This window comes from Ixodes scapularis, unplaced genomic scaffold, assembly GCF_016920785.2.
Source record: "Ixodes scapularis isolate PalLabHiFi unplaced genomic scaffold, ASM1692078v2 ptg001037l_1___fragment_2___debris__unscaffolded, whole genome shotgun sequence".
Classification (NCBI taxonomy): Eukaryota; Metazoa; Arthropoda; class Arachnida; order Ixodida; family Ixodidae; genus Ixodes; species Ixodes scapularis.
The window spans coordinates 13,386-36,676 of NW_024610088.1; the positions used below are offsets into that span (position 1 = coordinate 13,386).

General features: G+C 44.2%; 1 protein-coding gene across 1 annotated transcript; it reads left to right on the top strand.

The window, feature by feature from the left end:
• The first annotated feature begins 1,514 nt into the window (after positions 1-1,514).
• Positions 1,515-21,026, top strand: LOC8029043 (hydroxyacid oxidase 1). The gene is made up of 6 exons (XM_029981297.4): positions 1,515-1,792; positions 5,272-5,432; positions 7,866-7,957; positions 12,055-12,213; positions 18,523-18,592; positions 20,935-21,026. The coding sequence occupies exons 1-6, from the start codon at positions 1,515-1,517 to the stop codon at positions 21,024-21,026; spliced, it is 852 nt and encodes a 283-aa protein (XP_029837157.4).
• Positions 21,027-23,291: the final 2,265 nt, after the last annotated feature.

Here is a 23,291-nt window from a genome sequence, read left to right on the forward strand (position 1 = left end):
ATAACCTACCTGCACAAACCGCATTAGTGTAGCTTTCATGGTTTTTTTTAATCAAATGTGTAAGTAGAAAAAAAAAACACCCTGTATAATTGCATCCCAAGCCTCACGTTCCAACATAATTGTTGCAACATAACGAACGAGGTGTACGATACTAATATATAAATTAACATAAAACTAGTTCATACTTTATATCAGGATAACAGCACCTGGAGCTACAACATAAAGTATATTTTTGATTTTTAAATATTATGCCCAAACAGTTCAGCGGGCAAATAAAAAAAAGAAAAGGAAAAGGGGCAGAAAGTTTTAGAATATTAGAATTTATGAAAGAAAATATAATTGCAAACTATATTTTTGTTTAAAATATGAAAGTCGATCCTTTCTCTCCCGAATTCTCAAATTTCGCCGGAAACACATTTAACTTCCAGAAAGACAAGAAAACACAAAACAATGGACCTTTTCCGAGAAGCGTTCTGCGCACGCGCGAGCGCCTGATGCCAAGCGGTGGAAGTCGGAACGAAAGATCGAGGAAAATCGGAATGAGCCTGTGGATAAGCGAGTAGAGCAGGTAATTACAGCATATATATAATTGGGTTACACAAAAAAAGAAAGTGGACGGAAGGAAAAACGCAACGATTGGGTGGACGCCACGAATGCCCACCTTTAAGCTCGCGTTGGGCACGCGACGCAGCTCGGAGAGCGAAGAAACTGGTAGAGCAGTTCCCGGTATCGATTGGTAGCGCAGGTAGGTCACTTCCTCGATTTTTAGTTCGTGCAGCCACCGCCTGGTGCCGTCGGTATGTGGAAAAGGTCCATTCTTATTCTTTGGGCTATCCCGTTCTACCGTGCAAGTCACAGATCTTGTCGTTCCGAACTGGAAAAGGAGTCATGCATTCAGTTTTTTTAGACGTAAACCCTCATTTACAGAAATCTTGTATATCGCATACCTGCGTTAGCTTAGCACACGTCACATATTGTAAATACAACCAACTATAGTTTTCTGCTCATATTGTTAAAACAGTTCATTAACATTTATGGGCTGGTTTCTAAGTCCTGATTGTCACAAAGATATGTAATAAGAACATAATAATATGGCGTGCGACAATGACGTGGGACATCTTATCACGTGGCTCGTGCCTATACGGGTCACATGGTCATGTGATTGACTTCGCGGTGGACGTGACTGTGTCACTCTACGTCACTGACACGTGATACCGTGACCTCACAGTGTCACATGGCCACGCAACTTGACGTCGCGGTGCCCAACCGCGCACCTTGATGTCACAGGGTCGCGTGACATAGTGATCATAGATTGCCTCGAGATCACGTAAGTGAATGTCACAGTGTCACATGACACCGTTAAGTAACTGTCGTCTTGTGACGTAATCGCTGGGTTGAAGTCACATGACTACTAATAACTAAATTGCAATAAAAAATAGCATGCGTCGAGCTAACAGCATCTCAAGTCTCCCTTCTTCATGATTCGGACTTTTATACGTAGGATCAAGGTGATAATGTCTTATTTTACTGCTTTAGGGAGCCAGGCTGAGAGATCCTTGATGATACTGAGCACCCACAGCAGCACCAGCATCGAAGATGTGAAGCAGGCAGCACCAGAGGGCATTTGCTGGTTCCAGGTGCAGATCTTCAGAAACCGAGACCTTACAAGGAACCTCGTTAGCCGCGCCGAAGGGGCCGGCTGCCGAGCGATCGTGCTCACCGCGGACATGACAGTGACTGGAAATCATGTCGCCAGACGGAAGAAGGGTTGCAGCATGCCGAAAGAAATCAGGTGCGTTCATTCAGGTTTTCGAAAATCGGGATATGCCCAAATGAAGGGCTCACATCAAGGAAAGCGTTCAAAGCAGAAAGGCGTCTTGATAACGGCCAGTTTATATTTAAGGACAAACAGGTATTGTATTATGTTCTTGTTTAGACAGGGCAAAAGTAGTGAGCCCTCCCTAATGTGCGTCTGGTGTCTATGCTGAAGAAGAAATAAAGTTTTGCCGGTAGGGTACTGCTGCTTGTTTGGTGTCTTTTACCTACACTGCGCAGAGAGTGGTACACGACCGCGTGCCGGAACGATGCTCATCAAATCGAAACGGGCAGCAGTGGGTATTGAGGCTATGGAGTTCTCGGTTCTGCTACGAGAGATTACATAAAAATCAGCTCTTCGAAATTCGGTACATGTACCGATCAATGGGTGGCACCGAATCAAGCCTTGCGTGCAGAAAAGGTGTCTTGACATCGGTCTGTTTGTGTCTCAAGCCAAGCACTACGGGAGCTGTAATAACCTATAGACCGTTCAATTAGGGTCATAGCAGAAAGGGTAATAAAGAAAAAAAATGTCCTCCCCCTCTCACCCACATGTCTTCCGCTCCGCCGAGTGGGCTGTGCCTAGCACCCGGCTAGCGTACAAACTCTGTTTAAAATCGCGTCATTTTGGAAATTTGAAGCGCAGATGCGCAAACTTTGGTATGACAGTTATCGTGTAATACTGTGCCAGATAGAAAAGACTAACAGGGTCCAATTGCGCTGTTACCTGCGTGCAAATAAAAAACATTGGGAAAACTGTGTCAGAATGGCCGGCCTACCCGGCGAAATGTAAATCCGGTTGCTGCACTTATATACAAAGTTCGTACTGGTGTAGGCCTTTAGCGACCATGAGTGAAAGTCTGAAATATTAAATAAAAACGTGCTCTCCTGCCGCAATACACGCAATAGTTGAGGGTAGTACTGCCGGCTGACTCAACTGATATTTAAGTAACGGAAAAAGGATATGCTAGTTGATCATTTGCCGGAATAGAACAACAGAGAGCTATAGGCTGATTTTGGACTATACTCTCAGAAAAAAGGGTGTATTCTTACACCCTTCGTCCCATATAATACACCCCAAAACTTCAATTCGACGTACAGCGCCTGCAGTCGTGCAGACGGCCTTAAATGTTACGAGAAGCTTGATAGCCGTGTAGTACAACTTATTAAAATAGGTAATGTACGTGTTTCTGACTACAAAAAAAAAAAAAATAATCGAAGTTTTCTTGGCTCTACCGCAACAGCAGCCACGAGTGAGAGTTCGACGTTCCGTACAGCCTGCCGGTACAGCCCAAAGATGGAGAATGGCAACCTCCCGGTTTGTCGTCTGCTAGCGGAGTCGGGCGCGTGCCCTCTCTCTCGTTTTTGCCCCGCCGAACCCGCTGAATTTCCCGGATGTATCGAGGGGGCGCTGCTGCCGAACAAAATCGTGCCGCCCAGAGAGCGCTAAATGGAATGGTCTATAGACCTTTTTCGCAAGGGCGCCGCGATCTTGAATTGTCGTCACTTCCAGTATGGGCGAAAACATTGTTTTGCCGTCGCCGCGCCGATAGAAGGTATTTAGGACATAAACGTAACCGTCACACATTCTCGTTTTGCCTTCCCTCCTATTTTTTTTACTATTTGCAGGTTGAAAAGTTTTGATACTTTTTCGTCGCCCATACGGGATATGCCTACGTGACAATCGGGGGCGAGAGTAAGCGGAAAAGGTCTATACACCAACGCGCTACAATGACGTCACGCTGCTGCGGTTGCGCTACTGTTGGCGTGGCGCAGGCGCGTTCACTTCACATCAGTCGAACTTGATTTCTGCAAACGTGCAGTGCCCACACATGATATGGAAAAACGCTGATTTGTTTGGAAACAGCGTTTTGGATTACAAGAAAGAAGGTGTACGATCTTTAGTACGGCGCTGTGCTCACTAAAACAGATTTGTGTGCTTACAACTTACACCTTTTGTGATGCTGTATAAAAATACGACCGCTGTAACACAACTGTACCTAATTTACTTTTTGCAAAAGATGCGGGAAAGTAGTAAAAGAAGGGGGGGGGGGGGGGGGGGGGGAGGGCGATAGAAACTTTATTGGTGTCTCTTTCACCGCAAAATATAAATTCGCGTCGCCTATAACGCTCAGTCTCCGCCAAAAATGAAGCGCTACAAGTTGAGTCCAGCTGTCAAAGGTTTAGAACTTGAAATGAGAGTTAGAGGCAACCTGCAATGCTGTTTGGTTTGGCGCCATCTAGCGACTGAAGCAAGAAATATTGGGTACCCCTGGGAGTGGCGGCTGCATTGTTCAAACGTGAGCTATTACTCTGGTGGCGTCCCTGAGCCTAGTGTCTGAAGCAAGAAATACTGGGTATCCCAGTAAGCCGTGATCGCGTAACGTGCCAGTAGAGCGAAAGCTACGGCCCTGGCAGGCTAATCGGAACGTGACTGCGTATCACCGGAGCGCGCCTTAACTCCGAAAAAGTATCAGACTTTTCGCTGCGTCATGCTCCAAGATGTGTGCGTTGCGCTCGTATACGTCGCGCATTTCGAAGCATTCGGCACGCAATGTGGGGCTTATCGTTCGCCGTTTGCCAAGTTACAACGAGATAGTGTAAAACCGTGCGCTCTCACCCTGTTGGCGCCGCCTGGCAGTTGCCGGCTGCCTAGTGCAGAAGCAATCTGGTGCATGATAAAACAAAAAGATACTCAAAATTAAAAAAAAAAGAAACAAGAAAAATGGAGACTTACAAAAGGGCGTTGTTGTGTTTTTTCTCTTTAATGTTTCTATAGTATGTTATTCTTCAGTGAGTCAGAAGGATCCCAATGACTGACGAAGCACAGATTACGATTAGATCTAAAATTGCAATGAGCATAGGGACAACGGAAAAGAGAAATGTCACGCTGGTTGTCCCTGTGCATATCGGACATTTTTTTTTTTATTGCATTTCGAGCTTCGTTATTTGCTTGGATATTTCTATTCGCAACTTTCAGCGATGGTGGTACCGCGGTGTGAGAATCGCTTTCTCTACCTCCTTGCCTAGACCTTTCTGACGTGAAAAAATAAATTGAGGCTCTAATACTTCTCGTATTTAGCGAAACCAGAATTACTTAAGTGTCGCAGGCCCAGCCTCGTGCTGCAGTTCTAAGACGATCATCAAGATGACAGTCATTTTGATAAGCACTAGTGCGCCCCTATATAGGTCGTAAAAGTTGCGAATCGTTCGTCGGGATTTTTGTTTTCTGCAGGAAAATGAACTAAGAATATTCGGAACGTATGAGAGAGCAAGTAAATAAAAATAGATCTGGAGAGGAATAATTCCAAATGTCCTTAACATGGCCGGATTAATCTTTTAGATATACCTACACCTACGCTTGCTGTTATTTAGAGCGTCTTTGGACTAAAAGTGTGTCACGAAGAACTCATCCGCAGTCGAGGAAAGTGTTTTGCGGGGTGATTCAAAATCCAGGTTTGCCAACTTTGAAGGAATCTTGGAAGACGGATACACCGTACCCAACTCGCCGCTCATCAGAAAGCAAGGACTGGTCGACCCTTCGCAGACCTGGGATGACGTCAGTTGGTTGAGGAGCATCACCAAGTTACCCGTGATCCTCAAGGGAATCACCACCGGTGCGCACAAGCTTGAAAATCTCGCTCCTACTGCGTTATTACTGAAAACTATTGTGTTCCTGAGCTACCGATTTAAGTGGCAATGCAACACATCTTGTGCCTTCAATGAATATAACTTTGTATTATTCCTCGACATTCATAACGTATGAAGCGCGGGTAGTCTCCTTTTTCCACGGAATAATAGTGTCATCCAAAAGTTGAGAAAAACGAGCAACGGCACCCCTTGGGTGGTGCCAGTTGAAGAATTACAGACACACAAATAAGCAGCCGCTGCACTATCAACTATATTAAAGCTGTGGCATCACGAAGGGGAGAGGGGGGGGGGGGGCGGAAAGCCCGAGTGCAGCACGGAGGGGGGTGCAGCTGCGTAGTGAAACGGGGGAGGGGGTTTGTGCCTGGCGACAAGCTGGGGGGCTGGGGGGGGGGGGGGGGGGAGGGTGTCGCGGCGGGCCATGAAAGGTGGGGGCGGGGTGTGTTTCGGCGGGCAACGTGTGGGCTAGAAGATTGGAGGGGGGCTGTCGCGGCGGGTACCGGCTCGGGTGCCGCTGACCGTAGTGACGTCACTGTATTGAGGCCTTTTTATTCCTTCCCTACTGTCAGTATTTACAACCTGGTTTGAAGCGTTCTTATTCCTTATCTACACGCTAAATTGAAGCGCTCTTATTCCTTATTTACGCACTGGATTGAAACTTTCCTTCTCCACTAAATACTGATAGTAGTGAAGGAAAAAGAAGACTTCAATATAAATGATAATCCAGCGGTTTTCTATTTGTGTGTTTATAAGTGTGCAGCTGGCACCACCCAAGGATGTGAACCAACTCGCTCAGCTCCCACCGGTAGGCACTTCACCAGTTCAACTCGAAGCCTGAACAAGAAGCCACGTGATCTGGCGCTGACTCGTATAGGCCGACAATGTTTATCATAGTCACATGATGGAGTGATGCGCAGGGAACGCACTACGTTCCACACAATAGAGAGTTTTAAAATAGGGGATCCCAAAAGCTGTTGGTCCCCCAGAGAACTTGAGGCGTCGTATTGCGCGTGCGCAGTGCAGTGCCCCAAGCTCTTTGGGTGAACCGAAGCGTGGGATCACTCTGTTATAAAGCTCCCTATTGATAAAGTTCCCCTATTTCCCGCCATTGCAACGATAGGGCACGAGCCATTACTGAAAAACGTGCATTCGGTAGTGGCTCGTGCCCATAGTGATTTTCATCATTGAATTTCAGGTGACAGAATCGCATTCTCACGTAGTGCTCGTGTACACTATATAAGCCGCATCAAAATATTGCCAACGTGAGGCTCACAAAGCTTCATGACGATATCCTGAGGCTCGCATTGTCTACAACGCCAACTATGTAATTCCCGGAACTTTGTCATCAAGTTATCCGAAGGAGAAACTGAAAGAAAACGTCCGCTTTAATCCCTGAAATTACTCATTGACAATGAAGCTTCTTGTTCATCGGCGTTGCGTTTGAGTGTATCTGAAAATCATTTGGGCCGGTAAGCTTGAGTAAAGTGAGGAATAATCCAACCCAACATTGTTTCACGACCCCTTCAAGGGAATCTCCGGCGGTTATCTGAGATACCCAAACTGAACACATTTTGGAATAAACCAGCATATACTCTTCCCTACTTTTTCTATATCATTAATAAATTTAAATAGCTATTAAAAAAAAACTCCAAAAGAGGGTGATGCCAAACCCAACAATGAAATGCTCCCCCACCCCCTCCCTTTTCTATAGAGGTGTTGTATACGTATATTGTATAGCTTGCAAGTCGAGCAGTCAGCCTAAAAACCCAAGTTTTGGCGTGAGCTTTTTCTGCATTTACATTACATAAACAAACTTCTTGTAACTCGCGGGAACAAGCTGTAGTGTCTCTGTATTGCGAAATAAAACGTGACGTTTTAATGTTGCCAGTGGGGCCTCTCAGCCTCGGAGACGAAATTTGTAAATTCTACAGCTTCCCCACAAAAAGGAACTCTTGTTCCTTTACATTTAGGTTACCAGTAGTTCGAATTTGTATAATAATGTGTTGAATCAATTTTGAGGCATACCAGTGACGACCAAAAAAGTTTCCGGAGGTGCGAGAAGCACACTATAACGTACTACGTGATTATGTTGATGCTGATCTTGAGCCACTTTTTGTCGTTGGGTGAGAAGTACTTAGCAGACGTAATCTGAGTACCATAAGCCGGTGGTTAACTTTCGCTAGACTAATACTACGATTATTGGTGACACCTTTTTCCCATTTTGTTCTTAGCCCGAGACTGAGGCAGGAAAAGAGGAAAGTTTCAAAGTAGACTGTTCATTTTTCTTCTACTTTGAAACTTTCCTCTTTTCCTGCCTCAGTCTCGGGCTAAGAACAAAATGGTTAACATCCACCAGCTCGCCTGCGCAATCACTACATTACCTTTTTCCCCATCTTCTCCAGCCGATGATGCGGAGAAAGCCATCAGCCACGGAGTTTCAGCGATAATTGTCTCAAACCACGGTGGCTGGCTGCTGGACGGAGTTGCAGCAACGGTGCGTTATTTACGAAGCGTTTTTTTTTAAAACACTTTTTAAGAAAGCCGTGACAAACGTGCCGGTAAAATTTTGGATGACCTCAGCGCTCCAACTTGAGACCCAGGTTTTACACCATTTCTAGAGTGATTCCTCTTGTTCCCATCAGCAGAAGACTTGGTTCGAAACGGCCCTGAGTGATAGGTCGGTAGCGAAACAGAGTGCACGCGTAACTTGTAATACTATTGAGACGGCTTCTGTATGTTGCGCGTAGTCTATACCAGAGACCACGTAAGATTACGCCCTTTTAACATGAAGAGATTGGTTGATCTCTACACCTGGTGGGTCATCCAGGTACAATGTTAAGCGACCCGATGCTTCAGCGTCACAAGTTCTCAAGCCTGACTAATAGACCAACTAGTACTTATACGTTGAAAACGTAGCTGCTCGTCCTTAGTGGGCTAAGGGGAAGTTCATCCTCAGTTTATTGCCCGAGAGGTAGTGATGAGTCTTAGTCACACCGAAAGCTAATGCCTGACTTTCTTGTAGGACTGGCTGTGAATTTTGCAAGCGGAAGTTCTGGGATAATTCTATCCCTTTGAATTTTAATAAGAGCAGATATTTTCAAATTCATAAGGTGCACCATAACAAAGAATAATATCCCTCTTTAAGAAAATAAAGTGTTTAGCTGTTGTCAAACGCTTTTGTCTCTTTAAGAAACGCTCTCCTTTTTTGATACCATATATATTTCAAAATACCAGTGATTCGGTAGCCCAACATGATAAGAAAGGTAATCTAAACCATACGCTTGTAAAAGATAATGGGACATGGGTGCTTTCGTACCCGCCTGAGGTTTTATGATGACTTTTACCTTTTCCGATATTCCAGGGCTACAGTCTTTCCGCTTCTAGTGCATGGCCGAAATATTTCACTTGAGCTTCATAAAAGTTTATTTGTCTTATTTGAATTCTAGGACTGCGTCCTCTAGACGCTCGATTGCTTATTTAACATATGTTATGACGAAACTCCGAGATAAAGAAAGCGATGGACAATACGTTTTTTCCCAGTCTCTGGGTTTTGTCTCAAGATATGTTCGACCATAACCAGCTAGTCTGCGATATAAGTGCTCTGCGATACATGCCGTGTACTGCCATCTGGTTTTTATATCTTTTTCTGGAGCCTTTCAGCAGTTAGGACATTCCAAATTCTAGCCTGGCTTGCTGAAACACACTCTTCAGTAAGTTTGGTGGTAAGGTTCTGGAACTCGGGCTTAAGCTCCACATGTTCCTCTTGATCAAATTCTTTTGACATCATACTGTTTTTTTATTGAATACGGATTTCAACAAAAAAAAAAAAAGTCGTGAAGGCTACACAAATGAGGTCTCTGTAAGTGAGTAATACGGTCAGGTTGACGCTATGTTTAAGTGAAAATGCAACTAATAAATGACTAATTAACGAACATTCAGTAATTACATTTCAATTATACGTTTCAGGGCGCACTGTTATATTGAAGAAACTAGGTCAATCAATGTTGAAATCAAGGCCAGTTTTTAAGTTTTCTGGATCGAGCACGCAGTTTGAGTTATTCATAGAGCTGGGATTTCCGGGACAAAATTAGTGGTGAAATCGGGACAAAATTGGGACAGGAAGCGCCATAACATCAGCACGCTTTCCGGGACAACCTACGCTCCTGTGAGCACGCTCAGAGTGTTTATTAGCGTTGAAAAGTTTATTCTGAGTTTTATTACCAGAACACCCATTCTAATCTTGTGCGTTAAAGGAAATGTTCAGGAACATCTCAAGTGTTAGTTTGTTTATGCTTTGACTTTTCTTTGTTAGTCTCCCACCCGTACCCCTCCTCTTCCACAAAGACAAGCGGTAAAACCCTGAGGGCTCGTTTGGCATACAAGTCATAAACGCCATTCGGAGTTTTCGGTGAATGCACCCACTCTATGTCAGGGTTCTTACCTAGCGACTTACAAAATTTGTTTTTCGCTGAGCAGTCCGACTTCTCGGCCACTAAATCCAAGTTTCCCAACTGAGCCTCGCGTTTTTCAGCTTTGCAATCACGTTTGGAATAAATCCGTACTTCTCGATCTGACCAGAGCGTCACTTTTCACGATTGCTTGAAGCAGCTTCACGGCAGCAGTTGCCACTTTAATTTCCTCACCAAGTTCGCCACGTTGCTGGGGTTTTCTGCATATAGTCTATTGCTGCTCTCGGAAATGTTTATCATCAGATTACCCCGGGCTCCTTAGGTAAGGTAAAGTTAGTAGCGGAAGCGAAGAGCGAACGTTGCTTTACAGATTTTGAGAGCACCCTTCAATGCAGACGCATTAACTATCCAATGGAGCGGAGCCCTGCGGCGTCTGTAACCGCGAAAAAACACGAAATAAATTCCCAGTTCTCCCATTGGCTGAGCGAAGCGGCTCCTAGATCGCCATTGGCGGCCGGGTCACAATTGCGCGCGCTTGGCCGCTCTCGTGTCAGGCGTTCTCGGTGCCGAGGAACATGACGGGGCCTGAGGCATGTGTATCGTCGGCGGCCGCAGCCTCGGCAGTGCGAAACGTGGTCGTCCACGACAGTATACCGTAGACGAACTAGAAGAGCGGAAGAACGACATTCATGTTTTCGCATTCACAACTCTAAAAAAGTGCATAGGTGTCCTCGAACTTTTTTCGTTGGACGGGGTGTCACGGTGGATGCAAGGACTCAAAAGTGAACGCATTTCCTCGATGTATGTGTTGACCCCAAGCTCCAATGACTCCCCTAAGTAGCGAGTCGGTAAAGACGACCATTTATTGTTTTCGAACACGTACTGCTTCGACTTGCAATCGCCGTGCTAGGAGCACGATAACTTATCTCAATTTACAGCACATCTAGTTTGCGAACAAAACGTTTTCGTAATTTCTGCCACTATTCCCACGCTCCGTTTCAGTAAGAAAAAACAAAGCAATGCCGTCGACATACGACAAAATGCGAAACTTGCATGTGTTTAAAGCAAATATTGTGAACCTGATTAATAAGAATTATGCTGAAAGAGAACGGCTCAATGTACAATAAAAAAAGTAATGACGAAAGAGGACAGCCCCACCTAAAACGATTTAAAAAAATGCCTTTTCTTATTTTCATATTTACGATAAGGCTTGTTATACAGTTATGATGGGCCACTGGAACGCCCTCTAACATTAACGTCCCAATATCAATGTACTTAAAACTAAAAAAAAATAAACCGTAATGAGTACGTTGCGCACGCGATGTATATAGCTTGGCGAAAAACTCGTGCAACATTAAATCGTTTTTCTTATATATTTTTTAAAAAAGCGCTGACTCGAGAACCCAAACATCAAGCTTGGCTTCTCATGCAGTTGTTTTGAATTGTAGCGTCACTGATCCACATACCTGCTTATCGCAAAACAGGTCTTTCGAAAAGGTTTGCACTCAGGGTGTTCGGCAAGCCTTTCTAGGGACGTAACAGATGATATCAATGACAGGTAAAGTGTAACTTCAGAGAAGAATATTCAGCATCTTGCTGCACAACATGCACTCTCAGAAAACAAGGTGTATTCTTACACCCTTCGTCCCATATAATACACCCCAAAACTTTAGCTCAACGTACAGCGCACTGACGTCGATATGACGGTACTAACTTTCACGAGTGAGGGGCTTGATGGCCGTGTGGTACAATTTATTAAAATAGATAATGTACATGTTACTGACTACGAAAAAAATCGGGGTTTTCTTGGCCCTACTGCAAAACCTCAGTGTATTCTTTCAGTGGTCTTTGATACGTATCTTAGCTATTTAAAAAGTTATCTCGCACCGTTATCAAGCCCCTCGTAATATTTGGGTCCGTCTGTTAGATTACAGTTCGCTGTACGCCGAATTGAAGTTTTGGGGTGCATTATATGGGACAAAAAGATGTAAGGTGATACCCCTTTTTTTAGAGTCTGGGAAGGCGATGATGTGACAGTCAAGGTTTGATTACCATCACCATTACATAAAAAAAGTATTCTGTGAACGTTTAGCATCAAAAGAAAATTACTATTGATATATTTGATATATTGTTTTTGGTAAAAGGGTAATCAATACTATTATTGCATGCCGTTTGTTTCCAGATTGAAATCCTCCCTGAGATCGTGAGTGCAGTCCGTGGCCGTGTCGAGGTGTACCTGGACGGCGGAGTCCGTCGTGGCACCGACGTGGTCAAGGCACTGGCACTCGGCGCCAAGGCCGTGTTCGTCGGACGTCCCGCCGTCTGGGGGCTGGCGTACAACGTGAGACAACCACCCGCAGATTGAGTCACGCCCTTAAATAAAGTTCAATATGAGACTTTAAACAAGTTATACAACATAAGAGTTAGAAAAGACACACTAACGTTTTATAAGTAATTGTTGTACGAGCAAAACTCTGCAATTGACTGTGACTAGTTAGCAATTTTTCTGCTTTGAAGAGATGCGAAACAGGGAAGCATTTAGTTCGCTACGATCTCAAGCAAAATGGCCTGACTTCTTTTTTTATTGGACGTTTTAATGCAATATATTTATATCATAGACGCATGTTTAAATGATGTCAAGCTTCAAAACAAAAACAAACAAAAAACAAAAAATAATATGAACAGAGTCTAATTAACAGCCAAAAATACTCTGAAGGTCATGCGCAATTGGCGAAATAGTACGAATGTCTTTTAGAAAAGGTAATAACCTATCCAACGAACGGATGAGTGCATATTGCCTAAATCTTGAAACTGGACGTCAACTTAGGCAACCAGGTCAGTGTTTCCAATTGTGACAGCTCGAAGGTTTCGATAGGCTGATATTCTCAAGCAAGCTCGACTGTATTTCCGATTTTCCGATGTTTGTTTACAAATAAGTTTGGTATTGCCAGCCATTCGCGGTGAGAAGCTCGCAAGGGGCGCTGTTGTTTCCCGAACTCTGGGTAGTGCACGTGCCACCCACGCTGTTATGTTTTAAAATGACCATGAAATGAATTTTGGCATGAAATAGATTGGAAATTTACTAACCGCATTATAGTGTAGTGCCCCAAAAGAAACAAAATAGTACACGAAGCTATAAAGGTAAAAGCCTGCCTTTCGGTTCGAAAAATGTGAAAACATAGCGGAGTATTTCTTATTACCTTCCAATCGAAAGCTCCTCGCCTTTCCACTGTGATGCGTCGATAGTGCCCAAACACGTCAGCCGAATTCTACTCACGCTTTGGACACAAGCATTCCACCGTGCGAAGGTATGCGCTCGTCAACAATCAATTTGTCGACGAATATTTGGATTCGCGTATGTGGACCAACCAGTTCCGTGACGGCACCTTTCTTTTGCGAATGACAAGTTTCACGGTGTTCTTAAAACGCACAGTTGGAAGGTTGTACGCCTCGCAGTGGGTGCCCTAGCACGTCACGAGTACGTGATTTTTCATTTCGGTTTTGAGTTGAAGATTAAAGATAAGGAGGCAGGAGTTGTAAGTTCATTTCATGGTCCCTTTGATTTTTATTGCTCATAGAATGGTATTGCTCATGCTTGGACCAGCAGATAATGTTAAAGTATCCTCACTTTAGGCTGTGAAAACATTCCGCCAGGCGGCGATACTCACACTTCTCGCCGCGAATCAGCGTAAGTGGCGCCATTCATTGTTGTGGAAATGCTCGAGACCCGTGCCGCGCGCCAATTCTGAAAAATAGCTCAGTGCTGCGCTGTGCCGCCATGATCCTCCCAAGGGCTGCACGTTCCACGTGCCTCGCGCATCGACGAACCTTGCGCTACTTTTAAAACTTGGAGAGGCTTTAAATCGGCAATTACGGGGACTACGTCTGCGCGCTTCCGGTTTTACTCTTGTTTTCTTCTTTTCGTTTTGCATCCTTGTGTTAGCTCTACTACTTTCTACAATGAGCACAGGTTCTTACAGACGTATTAGAGATAACTCCTCGAAGGAACATCTTGTTACCCAATCGGAGTGCGTTGCTTAAAAACAAATAAAAACATTACCGGAAGTCTACTGGGGCACAAAATACTGTGGTGCCCTCGTGGTATGAACTGGCCCCGTAAATGATGACGTCACAGCTTGGCGCTGCTCTTGAAACAGACCGTTTCCAGGGCCGTTGTTATGAGCTAACATATGGGGGCTCGACGGGAGGTTGGAAATCGCCTGATAAAAAAGTAAATACTTTTGTGTAAGCCTAGTGTCTTCTCCACATCTAGTCGTGGAAACGTTTTCTAGTCTCGTAACTATAAAGCGATGATAAAAACCCGTCATAAAGTTTAACGACCGGTTTTGCCTTGCTAGCAAACGACAGAATGGCTTCGCGGGTTCAATTGGTTCCTTCTGAGTGAGTACGCGACGGCATAAAGTTACGTTGGAGAGGAGCGACGAAACTTCAGCAGACCGATCTCACTAAGCATTCGGCGCATGCGTGACGCCGACATTACCTTAGTTCACAGGAGTACAGTGTTCTAAGGTTCTCGTGCCGGCTCGTGCTCTACACGCGCAGTGCTCTAGCGAGGTTGTCGCACGCTCAACCGAACTAAAGTTCCCTCAATGCACTGCGGCAGGGATGGCGTTGTCAAACGGGCTGTTGAGATCGGACTATAGGGAGTATTCACTGGGTGGCCATATTTGTGTGCGTGGTTGCCGAGCACGTGCTGACGGCGAGCTTCCGCAGTTCTTTTGAAACGTGCATTCCACACCATCAAGATTGCCGGTCTGAGCAGGCTAATAATGTAAACTCGTTTTGAGCATGCGCCCTAAACATCGCCCTCAAATATGGCGTCCAGTGAATGCCCCCTATTCTCGGGGTCTACTTTCTGTGGGATTTCGGAAGCGAAGAATGTTCGTGCACAGCTTCGATCGACGCTCGAGGGGCCCGAGCGCGCGAACGGTTGATCGTGGATCTCGCTCCTCTGATATTTGAGAAGGTAAAAACACCTTGAAGCGGATTTATGTACGACGACGACGTCCAGCGTATTAACGTCGAAGTGCAGGCCAGCACACGTTTCGATGAGTTCTGACGGCACAAAATTCCCTTCACTGCACACTTGTGTGATACAGTGAACTCTCCTTAACAGATTGTGTATATATATATATATATATATATATATATATATAGGGTGGTTCAAGTCACCAGGCTCGCTCTAAAATGGACAGTAAAAATCTACGCCTTCACGTAGTCATCTAAACTTTTCGTCAAAGGTGTATTTCACAGGTCGGTTTTTTCTTGTAAAACTACAAAGCTCACGTAGTTCTCTTTTTGTAAAAAAATAGGGCCAAGAAACTTGGCCGGGTCTACCGCGGGCAGCGACCTAGACGACCAAGTCCTTTAGCGGGGTGTTTTGGCGTCCGTATTGATAGATGGCGTCGGGAGCAGCGTCTGAAGGAGCAGCCGACCAGCGAAGGATAGCAGATGACACGCTGACGAAATCCGCTGGCAGCAAAAGCGCCGCGTTATTCAGACGTGTTTTTTTACTTTAACTCTTGCTTTTATTGTTTGCATTTATTTTTTAACCGAAGAAACATTTAAAAAATATTATATTCATTTTAATAAACCACGGTGTTCGCGAGCCGTCGTGATAAGGTAGTAGCGCCATATACCAATACGAACGCCAAACACACCCCGCTACTGGACCCCTGTCGTCTGCGTTGCTGCCCGCCGTGGACCCTGGCAAGTTTCTTGGCCCTATTTTTTACAGAAGGAGAGCTACGCTTTGATATTTTACAAGAAAAAACCGACCTGTGAAATAGACCTTTGACAAAAAGTGTAGATTACTAGGTGCAGGCGTCGATTTTTACGGTCCATTTTAGATCGAGCTTGGTGACTTGGACCACCCTATATATATATATATATATATATATATATATATATATATATATATATATATATATATATATATATATATATATATATATATATATATATATATATATATATATATATATACAACTTACCCGATCTTATTATCAAGCTCACTCGCTATTTAGGGTCACACTAAAAACTTAAGAATCAGCAGGATATATTTTTTGTGTGATGATTAAAGGCTTCTCTTCGCTGCATTTTCAGCATATCTCTATACGTGCGATGATTTTCGCCAAACACTATCTCGTATCGCACGCAAATACAATTAGTTCTTATAAACACAATCAGCTTTCTTAGAGCTGCCATGTTTTCAATAAATGCGATACGAAAACTGTGTTATTATGCGAACCATTGAAACTGTTGCAGACGGCCTGCATGCTTCAGTGATTCCGTGCGCGTTCGCCATGCGATTTTTGTCGGCACGAGGCACCTGGAGACGTCTCGAGAAGCGGTAGTTGCAGTAGCAAATATTTCAGAAACAGTCGATTTTCCGTAAATTACTGTCGTGGTAAGTGTGAAGTCTAGGCCTCGTATATAAATTCTTTTCTGGCGTTCAGAATCCAAGTTCGATTTTTGACCGTTCACTCTTTAGGAGCGAAATATAGTCCCATGTATTCGTTCATAACAACTCACCAAGCGATGGTTTGTTTTGAGCGGTGAAATCACGCTCACGGGGCCCACCCCCGCCGATGCGGTGAATAGAGACAGGGCAATTATTTGTTGGTTTCACATATGGCGAACTTTAAAGCGAAACTTTTGCTACTGTAATGAGAGGTCTCGCGGACCAAGAACAAACTTTAGGGCCCTTAACGATAAGCTGCTGCTACGAAAAAAGCTCTGAAGTGAGCCATTTTTCAGTAAATCTGTCTCGAAGTGGACATGGTACGATTATTTTCACGCATTCATTCATTATTTCAAATTCGGGCGCCCGCGCCTCATCCAGGAACGTCCTGAGATCAGCCGAGTTTTTAAGTGGTGACGAAATACACAATTTAGGGTTTTTAATTACAAGCTACTGCTGGGGAAAATCCTCTAAATGATCCATCTTTCAGAAAGCTTGACTCGAAGTGGAGATGTTTCGACGGTTTTCAGGCATTCGTTCGTCATTTCGAATTCGGGCACGCGCGCCATGTTCGGGTATGTTTTGAGATCGAGCGTGTTCTCAACTGGCGACAAAATATACCATTTAAGGCCACCGATTTCAAGCCGGTGATATTGCGAAACCTTAGGTCTCAGTCCTCTTCGAAAATTTAGATATAAAGTCGGATATTACAAAGCGCTCTTCATTTTTTTTTTTGCTCGTTGTGTGCACGATTATTAGGATATTTAATTTAATGTAAACATTTAGATGCGTCTACATATTACTTTGTACATGCGAATGTTAAATTTACAAGAACAATCATACTCTCTGAAATTGTTTATTCATCGCAATGCACAATTTTTTACAATAAAAGTCGTTGTGTTTTAATCATATAAATACATAATTAGCTAGAATATCTTGAAAACTGTTTTATATAATTTTAAATTATCATAATATGAAACAGCTGTTTTTGTTTGCTATTTTATTAATGTCAGTAGCAGAACACTGGAAGGGATTGCAAACGTCTAAACGAAAACGAATCCACGCTATTTTAAAAATTTGGCTCAGGAACAAATGAAAATAATTTTGAGAAAGAAAAATGTACGCAGCACATTATAAATTCATCTAATTTATCGAAGGGCAAATCTTGTATTTTTTTGTGTGTGTTTTTAGACTCTGCTCGTTTCAGCTTGGCTGTATCTCTGAGTCTTGGGTGAGGTGCCTCCGAGATATGTTTTTCTACAGATGCGAAACACATGTTATACACTACATCATTTGCCATAACATTTATTATTCAATCATAACTAATTTTTATTACCAAGAACAAACTGTACCCTCCCATTACAATAGATAATATGCGTAGTGGCATGACATCGAAAAGTTTATTCGACTAAGGAACCTGTGGTTAACAAGTCATCTAAAATTTTGGTACAAAAATAGTTGGATATTATAAAATGGAGTAGAAAATTGGCAAATTCTTACAATGGTGATGTTTCGTTGTTATTGCTATACTTGTATGTTAAATACGTGCGCTTCTATAGGAGCGCTGCTGTAACCCGCTAAATGATGGCGAAAACATAAGATGGCAAAAATCTCTGAATATGCCGCAGGTCAAATCCGGCACGTATATGCACATTCTATAAAAATTTAAAATTGATATGTGCAGGGGTCGATTTTTTCGGCTCTTTTTACAGCGCCAGATTTTTTGTAGTCACCCTATGTATAACTGCAAGAACATCTGTCCCGGCCAGGTCTCTGCTATAATAGACAAGCCCATATGGTTAAAAGTTAGCAAAAGTTGCACTTGCGTTCAGGCTGCACGCGCATGCGCGCACTGGATAGGGCGAGGAATCGCTTGTGACTCCCTGTTCGCAGTTGATTAGGTGGAGCGGAAGGTCGTCTGCTTCTTGCACAATGGTTGCATCGACGTGCATAACTCCGAGCTCTGATTGACTGTGACTGAAAGGGTAGCGCGTAGACTTCAATGCTAGCTGCCTTGAGGTCTATTCACTATCCTTCCAATCGGAGGCAATCGGAGGACGGCGTTCTAAGGCAACACCAACCTTTGCACAAGAAGCAGGCGAACTTACACTCCGTATAGAAACAAATCAAAATGCAAGCGTAATCGAAATTTGTTTTCGTGCTCAGGGTGAAGCCGGTGTGAGGAAGATGCTCGCGATACTGAGAGAGGAGGTGGATCGATCGCTGGCACTCATGGGTAAGCTATTTCTTCTGCCTTCTGCCTTCTGTTTTTTTTTTTTCTCATTCGGAATCGGGATTGGGTCTAAAAACTTGTCATAAACAGGAATCACAATATCCAGCCTATAATCATTCACAGCTTAAAAAACGCATAGAGTGGCCTAGTATGTTAGCTACTTTGGCTTCGCGGTTCGTACTTCGGCGCTCTTCTCGGGAAATGTCGCAATCTCATTGTCAATGCAGCGATAATAAGATGTCCAAGACTCGCGAAACGCTGTGTCTCTTAATCTAGCAGGGACTATAGGAGGCAACGCAGAAAAAAAAAAACGGGACATGACGAGCGCACGTCAATAGGCCTCAGGGACTATCATGTTTTTGCGTGGATTTGGTGATAGGGACTCGCCACTTTTCTCCTCGTATTGACTGCGGTACTATTTTGTGTTACACAACAAATCCCATCTAGTCGATTCTTTTTTGCTTTCATTGCACTCGTACATTTTAATATAGCGCACAAGCTACTACAACCTAGGTACTGGACATACACAGATAAACCACAGTAATAGTTTCAGTCAAAACTTTAGAAGTGTTTTACAAAAAAAAAGTTAATAAAATATACTTGCTTGTTAAGACTGCCTATAAGTAGTCTTCAGCTACGTAAGAATTGCATAGATGACTTATGTTTAGAAAGCATAAAATAAGTAATAAAGAGAGTGAATTAAGCGTTAATTTTACGTTCTCCATTCGTCTACCATTTTTAATCCGTAACATTCTGGTGGAGAAGGTGCTGGGTTTACCCACGCTCAAAACTCATATAAAGACGGCGACCAACACGCTCTGTGAGGACTACGAATGCAAATGGATTGAAACGACAAGTATTACCGACGATGACCAACGACCACGATGAGTCAGGTTAAGAGATGGCGAGCTGTGAAAGCGAAATCGAACAACGACGACGCCATTCTGATGCCAGCTCGCCTGCGCACTCACTACAATATCAATATAACGACGACGCCTGCGACACCATCGTCGTAGGCCGATGGCGGCCTACGACGACGGTGACAAACTACGAAGATAGCCGACGACGGTGAACAACACCGACAACGGAGGCGAGTATGTCAGCGAACAACGTCAAGCACCAACTTCTCAAGTCAATGATGACCAAAATCGAAAACTCGACGGAACTGTTATCGTGACGAGTACGAGAATGTCGAGCCATTTTGTTATGCAGAGCATAACTTTTCATTTTCGCCTGTCTTCAGATAAGCAGCGGGCCGCTGTTTCTTAGATGGCGGTGTAATGCCGCGTGCGTGACGGAGTTGGCAATGCACGTAGCTTCAATAGAGACGCAGGGTCTGAACCCTGCGCAACACGGTTTTTGTGAAATATACTCTTCTGGACATTTCCTGCTCCTCGGCTATCATCGTTAATTCTCGCTCGGAACAATCTGGAACTTACCGGGTGTATGAAAGCAACAGTAACGGGTTACTTCACGAAATCGCCCACTCGTCTCCCATCAGTTTTTTTTTTTTTTTTTAGTGTGTAGGCAAAACTTTACCTTAATTAAACGGTTATTTTAGTCTTATCTTTTTTCGGATTATTTTTATTGGCGACAATATAACGCTCACTCACATTTTCGACTTGAGCAGAATGAGTACGACGACAAACGGGAGAAAACAAGAACCCCATGCTGACAGGCTCACAAGCCAATGATTTGCAGTCTGGTATACGATAACCATTCACGTCGGTAGGGTTATTCTACCTAAACCTTTTTACTTTGTTCCAGAACAAACTTTCAAGGTAAGTTTTAAGTTGTGGCTGCCTTTCCGTAAGAGTAGCACTAAAAACCCGGCTTTTAGACCAAAATTAGTTCAAAATTACCACACAGGCGCATACAACGGGCGCCGTTAAAGGCTAGGGATGAAATGCATGGTCCGACTCAACTCACTGACGTCACAACACAGAGGTGGCGCTGCTGTCGGTACTGCGCATGCGCAGACGCTTCTCTCTTCCCGAATTTGGTTTCTGCACACGCGCGTTTCCCACACCTTCTGTGGGCTTGTTTGCGAACAGCGCTTTGGCCTATAAAAAGAAAAATTAGGTAGGGCTCAAAATATTCGCGTTTCATCTAGATTGAAATGCTAAGGTTACCAAGTTCCGCTTTCAGGTAAGTGTGGGAAACAATGATCATAACCAAGGTGTGTTTATATGTACGTAGATTATTTTTTCAAGTTTCTTCAGTTTACACAACACCCTTACTCCTGCATGTTTTGTGCAACCTTCAGGGTTTTGAACATTCGGACATCTTTTTTTTTCTTCCAGAAGGAGTTTGAGGTTTTTGCAACATGATATTTTGTCACGCAGGTTGCTCGTCCGTCGACCAACTGTGTCCTGAGATGGTGGTGCACCACGACCACTTATACAGGCCGACAAGCTTTGAGAGGTACTGCCAGTGAATGTGTGAGCAACACGTGTCTCCGTCTTCTTCCAAAATAAACGTGATGCATATCGTTCACTAAATTCGTCAATACACGTTTCATGTGCAAGCCGGATGGCCAATGCCTGGCCAGTAACCACTTTTATGTCGTTCATTTCATATGTTGTTAAGAATATCGACATAAATGCTGGAGTATTATCAGGTATATAGATATCAGAATTAACATTGTAGAAAAGCTTTAAACACAATAATTACCCATGAAAAATTCACTGGGGACGTGGCCTACACCGCAGGAGAACGCACTCGTATTACCGTGTGGAGTACAGTAAGACACATGTGGAATCCATTCCGTTATAGTCAGATTATCTTCTCTTATAGTCGAATTGCATCTTCGGGTCGCGGGTCTCTTAAACCGAGAACTTTCTACGCAATAGTTTTAGACGTGAAAGAAGAGTGGTCTTGGATATAGTGAAGTGTTTGGTTTTCTTTTTCTTTTGCTAGAAATAAGTCCTTTAATCAGGATGTTTAATTATATTAAGAACATTGAACGGCGGCCATAAGGTGAATACTTAAGATATATGTGTTTAGAATAGCGATGGGCGTTGATTTAAACTTTTAGCCTGACTAATTGTCACCCTTTAATTGATTAATTAATCGCTTAATCGGTCTTATTCGTTTCCATGGTTAAAACCATGGAAACGAACAAAAACAAAAACAAATATTGGCAGAACGTCCTCAGGGGGTAGTTTACTTCCGGTTGGATTTTTTCTGGAGGTTTTTAGGACCCTCAGGGAGTAGCCTACACTTTTACAGTTTCCCAGCCGAGGACTAACTGCGGCACCTCCTGAAATTTACTCATAGGGGATAGACATCCCTTTCTGTGACCTTGGGTGAAAAGAAAGAGCACTTTTTCCTCAAGGAAATGGCAAATCTGCCAAGGGTATTCCGGGATCATCTGTAGGACCACGTATTCAAATAGCCTGGTTCCTATACCTCAGAGCGACTTAAAAGCTCCAAATTCCTAGACGCGTTCAACTACTTCGTGAACGGCAAGGCATCGGCGGTGGGCACCTACCTCCCTTAGGCGCCGAAGATACGTGCCGAGCTTCTCCGCAGGGGTCCACGAACCTGGTCTTGGTTTTTGCTGATAATCTTCCGAAAGGTTCTATTACCCATCCCTTAGTGCGACGGGAGTCTCTGTAATGCACAATTTTCTAGTGTTTTGAGTTACTTGCTTTGGTATTCAACCTTTCCTTCCCAGATCAACATGCACATTGCATTTGTACGTGCACTAATAGCCCATCCGCCCATCGTCAGATGAAGACTGTCGGTCAACATTACCTGAACAGCTCAGTTGGGAAACTTCCATAAAGCCTGCTTTGAAAAAGTGGCTCCGAACCGTACTCACGAACCAAACTAAAAGCGATCCCAACGCCACCATTTCTCCCGCAGTGGCCACTCCGGGAACCACGTGGCTGCACGTATTGGTCCAGGTCGAGTCGCGCGAGCGGCCGGAGGTGCCATCTCGCCATGCCATTTTGCAGTAGATATATAAATCAACTTTCATGTTTTCACCCGTCGTTAAAGGGTGGCGCTGTTATCGTATTTAGTTTGGTCTCGGTGGTCATGAGCGGTCCGCGTTTCAAGGGTAAGTTTCCCAGCTGAGTCATTTAGTAACGTCGCGGTCGATGGAGGCGCAGCGGCGCTGGCGCCGCATTCTCGCGTTTGCCTCGTTGTACCATATGGCGGCAGCACATCGAAGTAGGCTAGCACCGCCTACCAATGCCCTCGTCCTCGATCACGCAGGCTCGGTGGCGTCGTTCCTCATCTGGAGATAATCAAAATAACGAATTCACTTGTGACATTTACTTCGGACCGGTAAACATCGGCAAATTTAAAGCACGACACTGGGATTTTTATAGAACGTAGCTCCCACGGAATTGCTCGCTAGTGAACCAAGAGCCGACACGCAGCCACCCAAACAAAAGGTAAACACAGGAAAACCGGAAGCATTTCTCCCCCTCCCCTCCTCCCCCCCCCCCCCCCCCCCCCCCCCCCGTCATGGCGACCGGAAGTGGCGCGGACCCTTTATAGGGTAAAGCTTAGCCTCAAAGGAACTCCTGGGCCCGTTTGCTCGAAGCACTAACCGCGGCTAAAGTTAGCCGCAGTACCTAGGAGAGGGATTTTGAGATCACGTGACTGGGCTCGGTAGGGATGCGGAGAAACATGGCGGTGCTCCAGTGAGTGAGCGCCGCTCGCTTTGGAACTAATATGTCGTTGTGGT